At 42.9% G+C, this 15,208-nt stretch overlaps 1 protein-coding gene and 1 long non-coding RNA gene across 28 annotated transcripts in view; one reads left to right on the top strand and one right to left on the bottom strand.

The window, feature by feature from the left end:
* Positions 1–15,208, top strand: part of cbfa2t3 (CBFA2/RUNX1 partner transcriptional co-repressor 3) — a 56,593-nt gene that overhangs the window by 25,953 nt on the left and 15,432 nt on the right. For 17 of the 27 annotated variants that reach the window (XM_078944379.1, XM_078944381.1, XM_078944369.1 and 14 more), the window contains exon 2: positions 12,919–13,074. In XM_078944379.1, the coding sequence (XP_078800505.1) occupies positions 12,919–13,074 (156 nt within the window). Of the gene's footprint in view, positions 1–12,587; positions 12,802–12,918; positions 13,075–15,208 lie in introns of those variants that run through there. The other 10 variants (XM_078944372.1, XM_078944371.1, XM_078944385.1 and 7 more) reach the window with 5 other exon arrangements.
* Positions 1,268–4,132, bottom strand: LOC110017447 (uncharacterized). The gene is made up of 2 exons (XR_002292853.2): positions 3,525–4,132; positions 1,268–2,191 (listed from the first exon to the last, which is right to left on the bottom strand). It is a non-coding gene; the product is annotated as an uncharacterized LOC110017447 (long non-coding RNA).

Genomic DNA, 15,208 nt, shown 5'->3' with positions numbered 1-15,208 from the left:
GCACATTATATTCCTTCAACACCACCAAGGCGAGCATCTCGTCTTCCCTCCTTGCAGCCAATCAGCGGATCCTTCCGGCTGCTGAAGCAGATGTACCCACTTCATCACTAAGTAGCGCTCTTAAAAGGCAGGCCATTCATTATGACCCCGGTGTGCAGTGTTTGTTCGTTTCCATCTACCACAGGTGCACCCTTTTGGATGTCTTCTGCTTCATGTGCAGAAACATGATGAAATGTGCTCCTCACAACTGTTGTGCCACCATTTAGTACCCACACGAGGCAGTGTTGACAATCACCTCCTCGTGCGTTTGACCACCAACATTGCTGTTGAACATCCTCATCCTTCAGTGCCAGAAGGGCAAGCAGACTGAGAGTTTCCTCCATCCTGTGACTTGATGCTGCATTACCTGCTTGTTGTTTACCGTGCCACTATGTGGGACTGCTCGGCGGGCTTTGTGTGTGGTGACTGTACTGATATAAATGCGTGCACCACAGGTGAACCTGACTGTCTTCTAATTAATGAGGGGAACAGATGGCCCGGGGTGGGCGGGAGCAGCGAGCGCACCGCGACTCGGTCAGGTGGTCAGCACAACACAAACACCTGGGACCTTCACAAACTAGATATGTGGCATTCGTGAGCGTGCGCTTGTTTTTCTTTGTTTGGCTAAAACATACAGGTCTGGTGTTGCATTTTATGGCCTATTCAGTTAGATCTGTTTGCAATTTCTCTACGTGTGAGAGGAGAACCTCATGTTTTAAAGATGAACGACTGCGTTGGCAAATTACTTCTGTTTGCGTTTATAGTTGTAGAAGATAAGGAACTTTCTACAGATAAATTTGGTGTGCATATCTTCCAGTTTTGAAGGCAGAAAGCGATGTCAACTGTTTGGATCACTGCTATCCTGGCTCCTGAGAAAGTTCTGGTTACCTCCAGCCCTTTCCCACTTTTTATGGGTGTGTGCGCTGCTCTTATTTTGACCTGGTCTGTTTCACATGTGTTTGATATTACTGTGACAGCCTCCCCGGGGAGACGGGGTAATGTCAGAGACCAGAGTGGAGGAGCAGGCAGCTTACCAACATCTGATGGAATGGGAAACACTCTCAGCGATGGCTGGTCTGCTGTCGCCACACCGTGGGACCAGAGCAAAGAGTGGGAGCCAAGAAAAATCTCAACTGTGCTTTGGAAACTCTTTTTTCCTCAGTGTCTCAGCCCCATTTCCATGCACCCACTCAGACTGTGAGAAGTGAAACTAAGTGGACACAAATGCTTAGCATTTTTGTTTGAATTTATCACAATTTTTATATTCTGAGCAGACTTGTATTAGGCTAAAAAATGCAGAGCATTTGACAGCTTATTGCTTATCATGCATAAATCTATCTACAAGTACATGTCACTTTCAGTAATGCCTTTTTCAAAGAGGTTGCTAATTTCCAGATCACAGAAACTGTCAGATGTGAATAGGAGCAAACAAATGTTGCAGCATCTAAACTGCTGACAGCTGAGGGTAAAACATCGTCCCCCCTCCTCCCTTCCTTGGCTTGTGCCAAATACACCTCCTGCTCTCTCAGCTCACCTTTTACTTCCTCTGTTGCCCACTGACCTCTGACCCCTTTGTCCTCTCTGCACCTTCTCACCTCCCATCCCGTCTACACGACGGTAGGAAACAGGCTCAGATCAGAGTCAAACAGAGGAAACAGCTGGGCCAATATAACCTAGCTGTGTGGCGGCTTCTTATCAAACTGAGAGGACTGACCAACGGAGAGAATGGGAAGTTCATATCACCACCGGTACTTGATATAAAGGATCCCTCCCCTTCCCCTGTGTTCCACACTGAGGCCTTTATCAGGATAAGAAGTAAACAAACTGTAAAGGAGCACAGACCCCTTCCAAAGAGGTCCTCTCTGGATAGGGAAGTGCTGCAAGGGAGGAGCGCGCATTCGGAGAATGGGAAGGAAGGCGCGTCTCTTTCACATTTGCTCTCTTTGTCTCCTTACAGTTTTTTTTTTCTGCTAAATTAAAGGTGTCGTTATCTTCTGGAAACAGATCCCGTGCCACACAGATGGTTCCGTCTCTCCGAATGGGAAGCTGAACCACTGAGTACCGTTGTGTTACCAGTTAGTTGTGGAGACCTTAATCTTGGCTCCAGCCTTCCTTCCTCTGCCTGTCGGTCTCTCTTGCCACCCCCTCCCCTCTGAAACAAACACATGCAAAACAACGCACACACATATAACACTCAGATATACATATTGTTAATGAAAAAAAAGGTGAGACTTCACAGATTCTCATGAATCTTTAACTGGAATAACTTTTAAGAGAGTTGTCAACATTAGTTTAGTGACCTGTCTTCTGTTTATACCACAGATTTAAAATCTCCTTCCTTGAAAGTTTTCACCACAATATTTCAAGGAAGAAGATTTTAAGTGCAGATTCTGTGACTCAAGTTCATGACAGCGCCACGTGAATCAAGGAAAACCTTCACCGACATATTTATACCTCAGAATCATAAATGGAAGTGGCCTGAACAGTCAGAATGAAAGCCACAAGTTCCTCCTAAACCGCACTCAAACCTTGGGAAAGTAAAAGCGCATTTTAACATACTTATGTAGTCCAGAGCACAAGGCAGTAAGAGCATTTTGAATACAAACATAACAAAAATGAAATATTGTCACTGAAGAGCAATTCCTAACTGTGACAACGTGAGTCCAGATCATTCCAAGTTACTAATTAGCAAACATAATCAGGGGGTTATTGGCCCAGCCGTCACTCAGTTGCTTCATTGACCAGCTCTGTTTTTGTGGTGGCGTCCTGGAGTCGGCAAATGGCCCAGAGGAGTAGCTGGTATTTGTTTCTGTAGCTTCCAGCATGTGCTGGCTGCAGGCTAAATGGAGAAGCTGTCAAAGCTTCTCTGTAACCTGTCACATGAAGGCTCCCTGTCTCGAGCACATTCTATTTCTTGGTGTGTGTGTGTGTGCAAACTATGGGGTCTCGAAGGATAATACACAATACCCTTCCCGTGCCTGGCTAATGTCAGCAGCTTTGTTACTGTGCCTGTGAGCCAAATGAAGAGGTATGAGAGCAATGGCAGGCTAGGGAGCAGTTCAGGCTACAGACAGTTTTGTCAGTGCTGACAGCTCCGCAGTGACAGGGCAGACACTTAACACAGAATGAAACGGGATACAAGACATCACACTGCATAAATGGCTAATCTGCTGTTTGTTTTCCCATCCCAGCTCCAAGTGACAGCTCAGTGTCAGATTTTACCAGCTCACAAAGCCGTTCTCAAACTCGTTTTCACCATCGCACATGTCGATATCAAGCCTGCGATGCAATCTGTGCCTCCGTGCTTGTGTTTATGCGCATATTGCCAGGGTCAAAACGAAGCCTTTTGTCCTCAATAAATCACCAGGCAGCAGCGGTGATGTAAGAACAAACAGAGCTGCTGCAGCTGGCTAGAAAGAAGGAGAAACAGGAGAGAGGAACACAGAGAGGGACAGGACAGCAGCTGTCGGGCTTCCATCGCGCACCTGTCACACAGGAAGCGAGCTGCCGGCCACCGTTTCCTGGAGACACCTCCTCAAACACTGCTCCTGGAAGACATGGTGGGAGGACATCTGCTGCAAGGCAAGAGCCACACAGCAGCTAGATCAATAAAGAAGCACGCTAAGAGTGAAAGTTAAATGTCACATAGCTCAAAAAAGCCAAACAGAGTTTCTCAAGCTGATTCTCACATCAGCTGCTCTGTATCTGCATGCATGTGTGCGTGTCCAGCTTGTACAGCTTAGAGGATGTTTGTGTTATGGCAGAGCTCTGTGACAGACAGGTCACTCTGTGGAGACTTCAGCCTAACTCTCCCACAAACACAATAAGCCTGCATGCCCTAAACTTAACAGTGAGATATTCCCACGCTTGCTTCTCTCAGCCGTCCCCTCCAGCACGGCCCACTCCAACCCCCCAATTCGTCCCTGACCAATATGAGCTAATCCAGATGTGGTGCAGTCATTCACAGACGAACAGCTTCTTCTATGTCTCCTGTTTCCCCAGTCTTTCTCGTCATTCATGTCTCAGCCTCGGCTGCTGGGTCTAGCTGACCAGAGTAAAAGGTGAATCCACACAGAGCAGTTGTGTTTGGAGCCATCCCCTGTTTTCCTTCTCCTCTGCTGCTGTTGGAGGAAAATCCTCCTTTCTTGTTTGTCAGGTTTATCAGACGGAGTTCTCACGAGGCCCTCCTTGCCCTATTCCCAGGCTGCCCTTCATGCCGCCTGTATGCAATTAACAGAGTAATTAAAAGCATGATGAGCTAATAGGCGTTGGTTGAAGCTGCAGGTGTTTGGATGGGGGAGCTTATTAAAGTAGATGCACGCATTGCAAATATGCTTGGAGACAAGATAGGCATTTGTGACTTGTTTTTGTCTTTTGAATAAAAAATCCAAAGAAATGTTAACGCAAGAAGTTACTTGAATACACATCCACAGTCATTCAGAAGGTAAATACTGGATTACAGTGCAACTTCAGGTTTAGCATAAAATTATTGTTAAAGGTAAAAATTAAACCTAGCTTTTTAGTTAAAATTGTGATTCCAGGACAGTGTCTTGATGCTAGTCAATGTAGTAATTCTGCAAGTACCATTATTTCCGGATTATAAGCCGCTACTTTTGTCACGAGCTTTCAACCCTGCAGCTTATTCAATGATGCAGCTAATTTATGCATATTTTTCCCTTTATGCATTTTATCTAACGAGTGCTAAGGGCGCTCGAGTATAAACGGTAAAAGTGATACAGGGGGAATACGGTAAATGTGTCGAGGAAGACGCAAGTTTAATCTAAATTCCTGCTTTGTGAATGAATAGCACGAACAGACCCTCATCATGGAAAATGCAGGAAGTTCAAAGCAATCGTTAAAAGCAGTGTGAAAAAATTCACAATCACCAATGGGTTTGGAAAAGCCGGTCTGCTGCGTGACGGAGAGGACAGCGCAAGATCAGGAGTGAATTTGCCTCAGGATGAGAGTGACGCTGACAGTGACAACGAAAGAGACATTGAGAGAGTGTGTGGTGAAGAATATCTGACGCTATTCCAATCTGACACTAAGGAGGAAGACTTCCATGGTTTCAGTGCACAGGAGGCGCGTGCCGCGCAGAGGCACGTCTATAAGTTACTGCTGCTCTTTTTTAACCTGCCCTGTTAGTGCTGTTACTACCATATTGCTTGGAGCAGCGCAATAGTGAGTGAGAGCGCTCCCTCTTGCGCTGCACGAGCTCTCCCCTCTTACTTACACACGCGGCGCATGGTTTCAGCGCATTCACATCCTCATTCTACAACACATGTTTCAATGTGGGCACATGTGGCTTATAGGCAGGTGCGGCTTATGTATGTACAAAATGTTTTATCCTTTAAGAATGTAATGAGTGCTGCTTATAATCAGGTCTGCTCAATCTAGTCCGAAAATTACGGTACTACATTTGGACTCAAAACCAGACATTTTTGCAGGACCACTCCCACTTCAGTTGTTTATTTTATGGAAAGATTTTGGGCCTCAGTGTTTCTGGAACGCTGTTTTTAGACCAGAGTTTTAAATATTGTCAGTTTCTTTCATGCTATGTTCACATCAGACGTTTGACTTGCAGTCCTGAACTTGTGTTTAGCCCATGGTGTCCACACTGCACAACCAGGGAGGGGCTTCTTCTTGTTCTTTTACAACTGTTTATTAGCGCATGTCCGCCACCTACAGTTGGAAGAGGCTTGGTGTGAAATGTTGTAGCGGTACAAATCTGGTGAATCTTGCTACTGTCTTTTTCTTTCACAGCTCTATTCCTAGAAATGAAAGACTTGGTGTCATAGAATTCAAGCCAGGCACAAACCACAATTATTAATTTCTCCGTCATGATCCGTGAATTATAAGGGACGTCATCTATCAAATATGAGGCCCCGTTTGGTCAAATTTCCACCTGGTTTAACGTTCAGGGCGTTCAGTGGACATCCGTTTTGTACGTAGAGCCCAAAAATGGTGGTAGAAATGTGCTTAGTGACGCACAAACACGAGATCGAGCTTTAAACGTTCGTTTACATAGACTTTTCATTAAAAGTGGTCGCTTGAAAGCGTATTGCCGAGGGCGGTGTGAACGCAGCATCATAACTGATGCAGCCAGCCTGGTTTCTGGACTCATCAGAAAGAGGAAAGACAATGAAAAGTCAGCTCATATGTTGGTTCATGACTGCCTGAGGCTGAGCTTTCAGCTGGCAAAATTAGACACACAGCTGGCAGGACTAGGGAAAGAAGATGTAAATGAGAGGAAACAAAGGGAGAGTTTTCATCTGGAGCAGAACCTCCATGTAAATGTCTGCCTGTCCATCTATTCAGTCCAGATGCACATGCACACACACTCACTTCCTCATGTCTGTGTGTTTCATGTCTCTTACTTCCTCCCCCCTGTCTCAGCTCTCTCTCTCTGTCTTTACCCTCGTCCCCCCTCCCCTCCCAGTGGCAGCTGTGCTGGTGATGGCTGTGTGCCCATGGTGCAAGCTGGCTGTGGGGTCCCAGGTGGCCCACATGACAGTTATTGATGTTCAGGTGTTCAGTTCTTCTCACACTGGGACCCCGGAGCCACACACACACATGCCCACACACACACACACATGGATGTTAAACCACACACACACAAAAAAACACTAAAATGTAGTTCTTGTGCAGAAAACATGTGAGCAGTCATGTCATTGCACTACAGTACGTTCAAAGACTGTGCTGTGACTGCTGGGAAAATGTAAACAGCAAACTAACAAGTACAACAGAGAATTTGGACATACAGCTGTTGTTTTTATCTGCTGAGAATTACGGTTTTCAATATGATTTGAAAACAACAAACACGTTTGTTTGTCATTTTGGATGCATCTTGCTCTGCAGAGCTTTGGATGATTGCTCAGTGTGATGTTTGCTGGGAGAGCTCATGTCGGTACCAGTGACCAGCGCAAGTCTAACACACTCCAGATGTGTCTTACTAGCCAGAGAGTTGTTCTTGGCACAGCCTGCCTTGACCAAATGTCACAAATACCTTCCTTTATTTAGGAATGACTCTGGGTTTTGTGGGTGGACAGCAAGCCAGGAGAGATGGATCCTCAGGTAGGAGATGAGGGAGCATGAAACGAGTGAAATGAGTGGTCAACAATCTAGAAGTACAAAAGAGGAAAAAGAGGGAATACGACATGAGATAAAGAAAGACAGGAGATGGAGGAGAGCAGGAGGCGGTGGAGAGGCCGAAACAGCTAAAGTCTAGCATCTGGAATTTATTAGCAGCCGTTGGGAAAATCTGAAAAGGAAGTTTTTTTTTTCATTTGCAAGCACGTCGGCAGTAGTGATATGCTGCATATAACCACTTCACTCCCAACATGAAGAGCCGAGCCCTCCCAGAGGAGAACAGATGGTCGCTAGAACTTCAATACAATTACATCAACAGCTCTCATAGATATAAGCTCAGCGCGACAGGGTCCCTGCAGCTCTGAAAGACAGGAATATAAGTCATCTAATCTGAGCACCTTTTGGCCCTGAATAAATTTCCTTTGATTCATCCTCACTCTCAGGAGCCGGTTTAGCTCGTGCTGGTTTGCGGCGCCTTCCGTCGGTGAAACCCAGGTTCGAATCCGGGCTGCTCCCTGTTCCCTTCTCTACTTCTGTGCCAGTCCCAAGCCCGGTTGCTTTGAGAAGGTTGCTTCAGGAAGGGCATCCGGCGTAAAACATTGCCAAGTTTACCATGCGACTTGTTCGCTGTGGCGGCCCCTGATGGGAGAAGCTGAAAGAGAAGCATTCATCCTCACTCTCACTTATTTTCATATCTTTCTTGCTTTTTGTGCCAGTTTAAATAAAAACTGGTTACTTGTCAGATATGTTTTTCTAGTAATGGGGTCAAAGAGATAAAAAAGTTATTTTTATGGCTTATTAGGAAGAACCAATGACCCCCCGCCCCATGTCCTCTCATTCTCCCATTTGCTTTTCATTAAACATGTTTGGTCAGCCGGCGCTGCATGTGAACTACACACAGATTTCCAAGTAACATGGGGGACAATGTGTGAGCTTCTGGCCACAGTATGAGCACATCCAGGCTACAAACGCATCTGTGAATGCATCTGCTTCAGACATTTTGATTACGTCTAACTTTTCTGCATGTCTTTAAATGGATTTTCTAGAGACTTGAAGTTAGAAAAAGATTCAGATGGGAGTGTGAGTACAAACGTGTATGCATGTGTGTACACTACCGGCCTCCATCCCACCCTGTCATTAAAGAAGGCTTTAAAGCCTCTGAACTCTAAATCAGCTCAAGATGAAGAGGAGTCTGGGATCTTTCTGCAGCCTCTGTGCTGACACACATACATGTGCAGATGCGCAAACACGCACGTACATTCCTCCTTTACCTATGCAGAAAAACAAGCTCAAAGTGACAGCAAGGAAGCTTCCAAAATAAGAGCATTCACTAAAGATAGATATGGAGCATACGTCTCTTTTTGAGTGTTGATTTTTGCCAACTATTTCCTTTGAACAAGCAGTGCACAAATACCTGATGCTGTATTCCTTATGTCCAGGGCACAGGGTCAGAATCCTGAATGTTTTGATATAAAGGCCTAGTAGGGTGGGGGCGTGGAAGGCCAGAGGCTCAGGCTCTGTTTGTGTGGACTCCACAGCGGCTGGATGGGGAACAGATGTGGAAAGGCAGGCGGCTGGGCAGCCAGCCAGAGCAGCTGGGAGAAATTAAAAACAACAGCATTCCTGGAGACTGGGGGAATTACAGTGGAGAGGGAGGGAGGGAGGCTGCAAGAGACAGAGGGAGAGTTTTAGGCCTATGTGGTCACTGACGACAGTCTCTGCGGACTATGAAAGATTGAATAGACTGGGGGGATTTAAGGGGACTGTTTTGCAGTGGTTAGCCAGAGCTAATAAGCTGCAGCTGTATTTCCAGTGGAAGTACACATGCACACAGACGCAGGGTACTCTCAGTTGACATAATGCCACATACACTGGTAAAATGGACCAAAGACACACAAACAGAACGGAATAGCAGTTATCAATATTTTTGCATCACGTCCCACTCCGATCATCTTTTGATCTATTGTAAAAGTGTTCCCAGTGGTCTTTTAATAATGATTATAATGCTGTTTTTGGCCCGAATAAAAAGAACCTGTCATTTTGCAGGACATAGTTTTTGCAGAGTGGCAGTAGTTTATTAGAAATTCGCCTCTGCTAACACTTCCCATCATCCGCACTCTCTCCTGCTAAGCTTACAAACCTTTACAACCCCAACCTAACAAAAGCTGTGCAGCACAAATGGCGAGCAATATTGGAGCTGTCCAGTTGCACAGTTTTGTGCCAGATTCCAGCTCAGACGAGGAAATCAAAAACATACATGGATCTATTTGTCTGCAAGTGCATGCATTGCAATGGAGCGAAGCAGGGAGCTTGTGGCTTGCCGACTGTAGCACCTAAATCGCAGCTAAAATATTTTTCAAATTTAATTTTGTCTGCTCCTAAATCACATCAATTTGAATAAGAAATACTCAGAAATGCAATTTTAAGCTTGCCTTGGTATATGTCCTCCATTATGAGAAAAATGCTACAAGAACATGTTAAAAACACAAAAAAACACAATTTTCCTTGGAGTGGGTCTTTAAGAGAGCTCTTATGAAGGTGAAGGTCTTGTAAGATTTAACAAGACATCAAACCAAAAGTTTGACAAACCAAGGGGCTGTGCAGTTGTGCTGCATACTATATGTGGTTGTGTCTTGCTGGGATTTGTGTTTTCATCTGGTTTCATCATGGCATAAAGGGAGAGCAGAAGACAGGGAAAAATTTTAGAAGGCACGCTGCAGACTTTTTCTTGGGCGAGCAATCTTTTAGTCCTCATTACGTCAAGCAAACAGACGTTCAGCTGTTTGCAGACTCCAAAAAAACAACAACAAACAGGTATAGGCTCTGGCAAAGTAAGTGGTGATTGTGTCAACCTGTTTTATTATCCACACAATCTTAGATCTTATTTAGAACAGGCAGCGGCACAACTGAGCAGATTTCCTTTTAATTTTATTGGTTTTTGCTGAAGATATAAATATGGAGCAGAACAGCAGCGTGATCCAGACCTGAATCTGGAGAACAGATCAAGCTTTGCAGGTGATTGAAGTCCTTTTTTTTATTCTCCTGCTTGAAATGTTTTGTCCTTCAACACAAAGAACAATAGGAGCACAGATGGTCACAGATGAGGATGCAGTGCTAGCGGGCTTCCTAATGTATTAAAAGTAAATTCCAGAGCACGGTGTGTCTGTGTGTGCCCCGTCTGTAGCTGGCCAGATTAAACAGCTGTCCGTAATCCCATGGTGGGAGCAGACAGACAGGATGCTCCCCGTATCCTTCTGTTCTCTCCCTCCTCAGATTTTCAACTCTGAAGTCAAGCTCTTTGAGCATCAGTGTCTGGAGACAGTTCCACAACAGTATGCTTGATTTTAAAATTGGATGTTGATAACCTGAAGACATTACAATAAGCAAATTCCAGTATGGAGGCTAAAATGTATAAGCTCATTAATTCAGATGCATTCATTTTTAAGCAGACGAGAACAGTTATTTTGAACCATAAGCCCCCCCCCCCCGTCCGTCCGCCACCAACTTGTGTGTTTATGATCAGAGTGTCTGGCATAAGCCAAAGAGCAGAGTGGCCCTTGTGTTCTTGTGGATCACTGTGTCAGTAGCCCTCGCACAGCACACTCCAGTGTGGCGCTCTTTAAATACAGACACCAGCTGTTGAACGCTTCTGCATGAGCTTTCTGAAATAGGCTTACACCAAGCACCGGGGCCAAATGACACAGGGCAAAACATGAAAGCAAAAGACAAATTAAGTGACACTGATTTGCTGTAATAGGTGTTGACTGCATTATGTTTACAATGCAGCTATGTACAGGACTTGAATGAACACATAAAGGCCAATGCTCTGAAAATTTGCTGCAAGAGTAAGCATTGGGATTTTTTTTCTCTTTTACCAAATATTATTACTACATCAGTTTAAGTTATTATGATGGAGTAATTCTGTAAACACTTATAGTCCAGCTAGGTTTTCTCTGATTCTTTTTTTTTCTGGTCAAGAGAGAATTTGTGAACCTCTATTTTCAAAAAGATATTATCATAGTAGAGGTGGATTTCAATAAATTCTATTTATTCATAGATATTTTTTTTGTAAAAATGTTACTCCAAAAAGTAATTTTACTTCTCTATACTTTCACTTTAATTTTTTGTTACTTCTTTTGCTTCTAACATTTGTGCCAAATTTTCTAAACAGCAGTTAAAGCCCTGTTGCTGTCAAAAAAGGGGCAAACATTAAGATGTTCCTTTTTATGTCAGTCATTGAAGAATGTATATTATAAAGGAACATGAATATTTTCTTGTGTTGCCAGATCACTTACTGAAATAATTCGATCCCAATTGTCCTTCATAATCTTGAATAATTTTTAATATATTAGAGTATAAAAATGCTGATTTTAATTTTTTTTAAACATTTTTTAGTAGTGCTTTGAACTTGAGAAATGGTTCACTTGTTACATTTTAATTCTTAAGTAATTAATTGCATAACAGCTTTTGACTTCTCCTTTATAATGATAATGATACTTTACCCACTTCTGATTATTTATTTTTCCCATGGTTTGAATATGAAAACAAAAGAACGCTAGCATGATCTGATCAAATAAAAGTTATTTTAACAGCACTTTACTTAGTTTAGAGACATTAAAGACTTTATTTTTTATCTTAGTTTGAAACATGCGTACATGAAACACTCTTATTATAACCATACAACTTACTGCAGTTAAATGACAATGGAGAATTAATAAAAATAATTTAAGTAATTATTTTTTAATAAGTTCTTACTTTAGGAATTTAAAATACTTCTTTAATTCACTTTGTGTTTAAATTTACCTTTCCCCTGTCTAAGGCAGCTCCATCAGTGTCTCCCTTTCTTATTAAATTCTATTTGTCTAATATATTAGGAACTAGGACATTTACGCAAATAGTACAAGATGTAATATTTCTTCACCATTCTTCATCAGAGCCTCGTTGAAAGATCTGGTTCCAGCAGCTGTACGGGCAGACGAATACAATGACTCTATTGATAGATCAATAAATAGAGCATGATGCCTGCATGCAGATTTCTACAAAATATTCACATTTACTGGTCTTAAACTCACACAATTTGAGGTGACAGACCTTGTTGATTGGCATGTCACTCTGTTATGCTTTCCCCATGTCCTTCGTTGCACCATCTATTGCCTTCATGTGACAGAGCTTAGCCTTGCCTTCTTTGGTCCTGGCAGGGTGTCTGGCAGAGGACAGTGCAGCCTCTGGTATAGCAGGACAACACAGAGCTCTGCTGAAAGCCAGTCTGCAGTGATGGACAGCAGCAGATCCAGCTGCACTTGTCACAGGCTGTCAAGCCGGCTGTCTGAGCTCGGCAACGAGAAGGGACAGGCGGGGAGGTGTGTGTGCCCGTGGATGTGTGTCTCGGGGTTGGAGGTTACATGTGGGTGGGGACACTGATTGGGATGTCATTGCTACATGGATTGTGTATGTGTGAAGGAGAGAGCGACCGGGAAAAAGTAGAGAGGGATCTCAGTCACCAGCAGCTGAACGAGAGAGCAGGTGTTCGCGTATGTCTCCCAGGCCCATGAATCTCCAACAAGAAACACAATACAAGCTTGGATTTGTTTCCACTGCCTGCATTGATTTGTTTTAGTTCTGTACATGGGGCTTTTGCTTAAAGGAAACAATCGATGGCGCTCAGGTGAAAATGTCAGCGCTCTTCATCTGAACTTCTTTTAAAAGTGTGTTTTTTTTTAACCAGAGCTGGAGCTTTATCATGGTAACTGTCGTGGTTTTTCTCTGTGGTTTTTCCTTCTTATAATGCAGGTAGCAGAGTGCAGAAGGCTGGAACAATGCCAGATTCACCTGCGGATGTGAAAACCCAGCCCAGGTCCACCCCACCCACCATGCCGCCTCCACCCCCGGCTGTAAGCCAAGCAACAAGTCGCAATGCCTCTTTCACTCCGACCACCAGTAAATCAAGTAATGTTCTTCTTTTTTGCTTTTAAAAAAAAAGGAAATTAATAATTGAAACTGGACTTTTCTATTAACAATAAATATCCAAAATTACTAGCATAATTAGCTTATTTATTGTTTGTGTCTGTAATTCAGAACTCTTTAACACACTTAGGTTTCTTGATAGATTTGTGTGCTCCAGTAGTTACAAAAAAACCCAGCTAAAATGTAATTTCACAGAGAGCCTCTAATATGACAGCAGAAACTGTGGAAGGCACAGTCAACAGCACTACAAACACAAAGCTGATTAGAAGGTGCGAACATGGATTTGTTTTGGACAGCATGAGGCTAATAATGGATCTAATGCAATAACCTGGTTACTAGATGTTAAGGTACCTGTCAGGATGATTTCAGGTTGTGGTTGTTGTGGAGCATGAAGGATTTTCCATGCCAAAATTTTGTGATTTTAGAGACAACTAAATGTCAACACTTGATGGTGCATCGAAGCTGCTAAAAGCTAGAGGAAATTATCTGGCACAAGACAGAGGTTAGATGTCCAAAAACCTGATAAATATGAACATGGTACAAAGACTATTTATGAATCCACTGTGTTCTGATGATGACTTTCATAGTTTTTTATGAAAAATGAATGAGAACGCATTTCTGCATTGTTCAAACGCAATGCATTGTGCTCAATATTTGCCCATCTCATGAGCATCAATGCCCGCTGGTTTTTTGCAGATATTTCTGAGAAATTTCTATGGCACTGGATTTTGGAATTGTAGATTCAGACAGCACTACAAAATAGCGAAAACACTTTACAATGCACTAAATCGAGAGTACTGAACAAATTCAGAGACAACCAGAGTTCTGATCGCTTTTATGTCTTCACTGAAAAAGTATTATTTTTATTATGCATTGTTTGTCCTAAAACTTGTATTTTTTATTAGTTGCTTAGTTGTCACTAAGGTCTTACACTTTAGAAGATGATCCAGACCAAACCTGTAAGTTACTTAGTTAAGATATAGATTTGTGCAGCATCCTAAAACCATATGGGGAACTATTCCTTTGAACACAATTGTCACTTTGTATGTCTGCACAAAGGTTGGGGAATTCCAAATATATGTCTATTCCTCGCATCATGAACAAGTGTTTTGGTCACTTGTACATGTCAGGTGTGTCTCTCTACAGACTTGTGCATGTCTTTTTGTGTCAACAATGCCCTTGCTGGTGGAACAAGTGTCCTGGGTAGCATGTGTGAGTGTGTCTGTGGCATTGTGCATGCGTGTGTGTTGTTTATTAGCTGGTCAGGCGGCGCTGGTTACAAGGAGCATCAAGCCGAATGCTGTTGCAGTTTGTACATGACATTCTTCCCTATATAGTAATGACAGCCCATGTTGTTTCACCTGTCGTGGTGGGTGCTCGGCATTGTAGCTCTCTCCGTGCAGCGCTCCCTCTCACTAAAATCAGAACACGAGCATAGACAACCAGGATGGCAGAGTCAGTCCACACACTGCAAAAACGAGATCTTAAGAAAGTAAAAAGACCCATGTTTACAATAAATGTCTTATTTTCTGTCTTGCCAGAAAATCTTAGTGAGAAAGTTTTTCTATGGTAAAGTAATCTTAGTTTAACAAAATATGTCTTAGTGACTAGATTTTTTTCTTAAAATAAGACTTCTTGGTAAGACCCTTTTTCTTACTCATTTGGCAATTTTTTTTGTTTGGCAATTTTTTTAATATTTTAAACGTTTTTTACTTATTTCTAGCAGGCTTGTTTTGGCAGTGCATGTGACTGAGCCAAAAATCCCACCTGATGTGAAGTAGATTGATGAGCAAACTAGCAGGCCGGTCAGCTGTCTTTTCTCCATTAAAAACCAGGTGAAAACCAGGTGAAGCAAATCCTTAACTATCCTCAATATTGAGGTCATACAAACCTAGAAATAATATTTTTTATGTACGTAATCTGTTTATCAGAAAAGGTCACTTTTAATAAAAAATCATTGCATCAAAGGTTTCACAGATGCAGGATATGGTGTTGATATGACCATTTTTTGTCTATGTCCGCCTTATGTATACACAAAGTTCCGTGTATGAGTAAGAAATTGTGAAGGCGAGCAGGTGTGTCTGGCTCTGTATTATTATTATTTTTTGTATATACA

The sequence above is a fragment of the Oryzias latipes genome, chromosome 3 (assembly GCF_053564925.1).
Source record: "Oryzias latipes strain Hd-rR chromosome 3, Olatipes_Hd-rR_3.1".
NCBI classification, from domain to species: domain Eukaryota; kingdom Metazoa; phylum Chordata; class Actinopteri; order Beloniformes; family Adrianichthyidae; genus Oryzias; species Oryzias latipes.
This window is presented reverse-complemented; position numbering and strand designations above follow the sequence as displayed.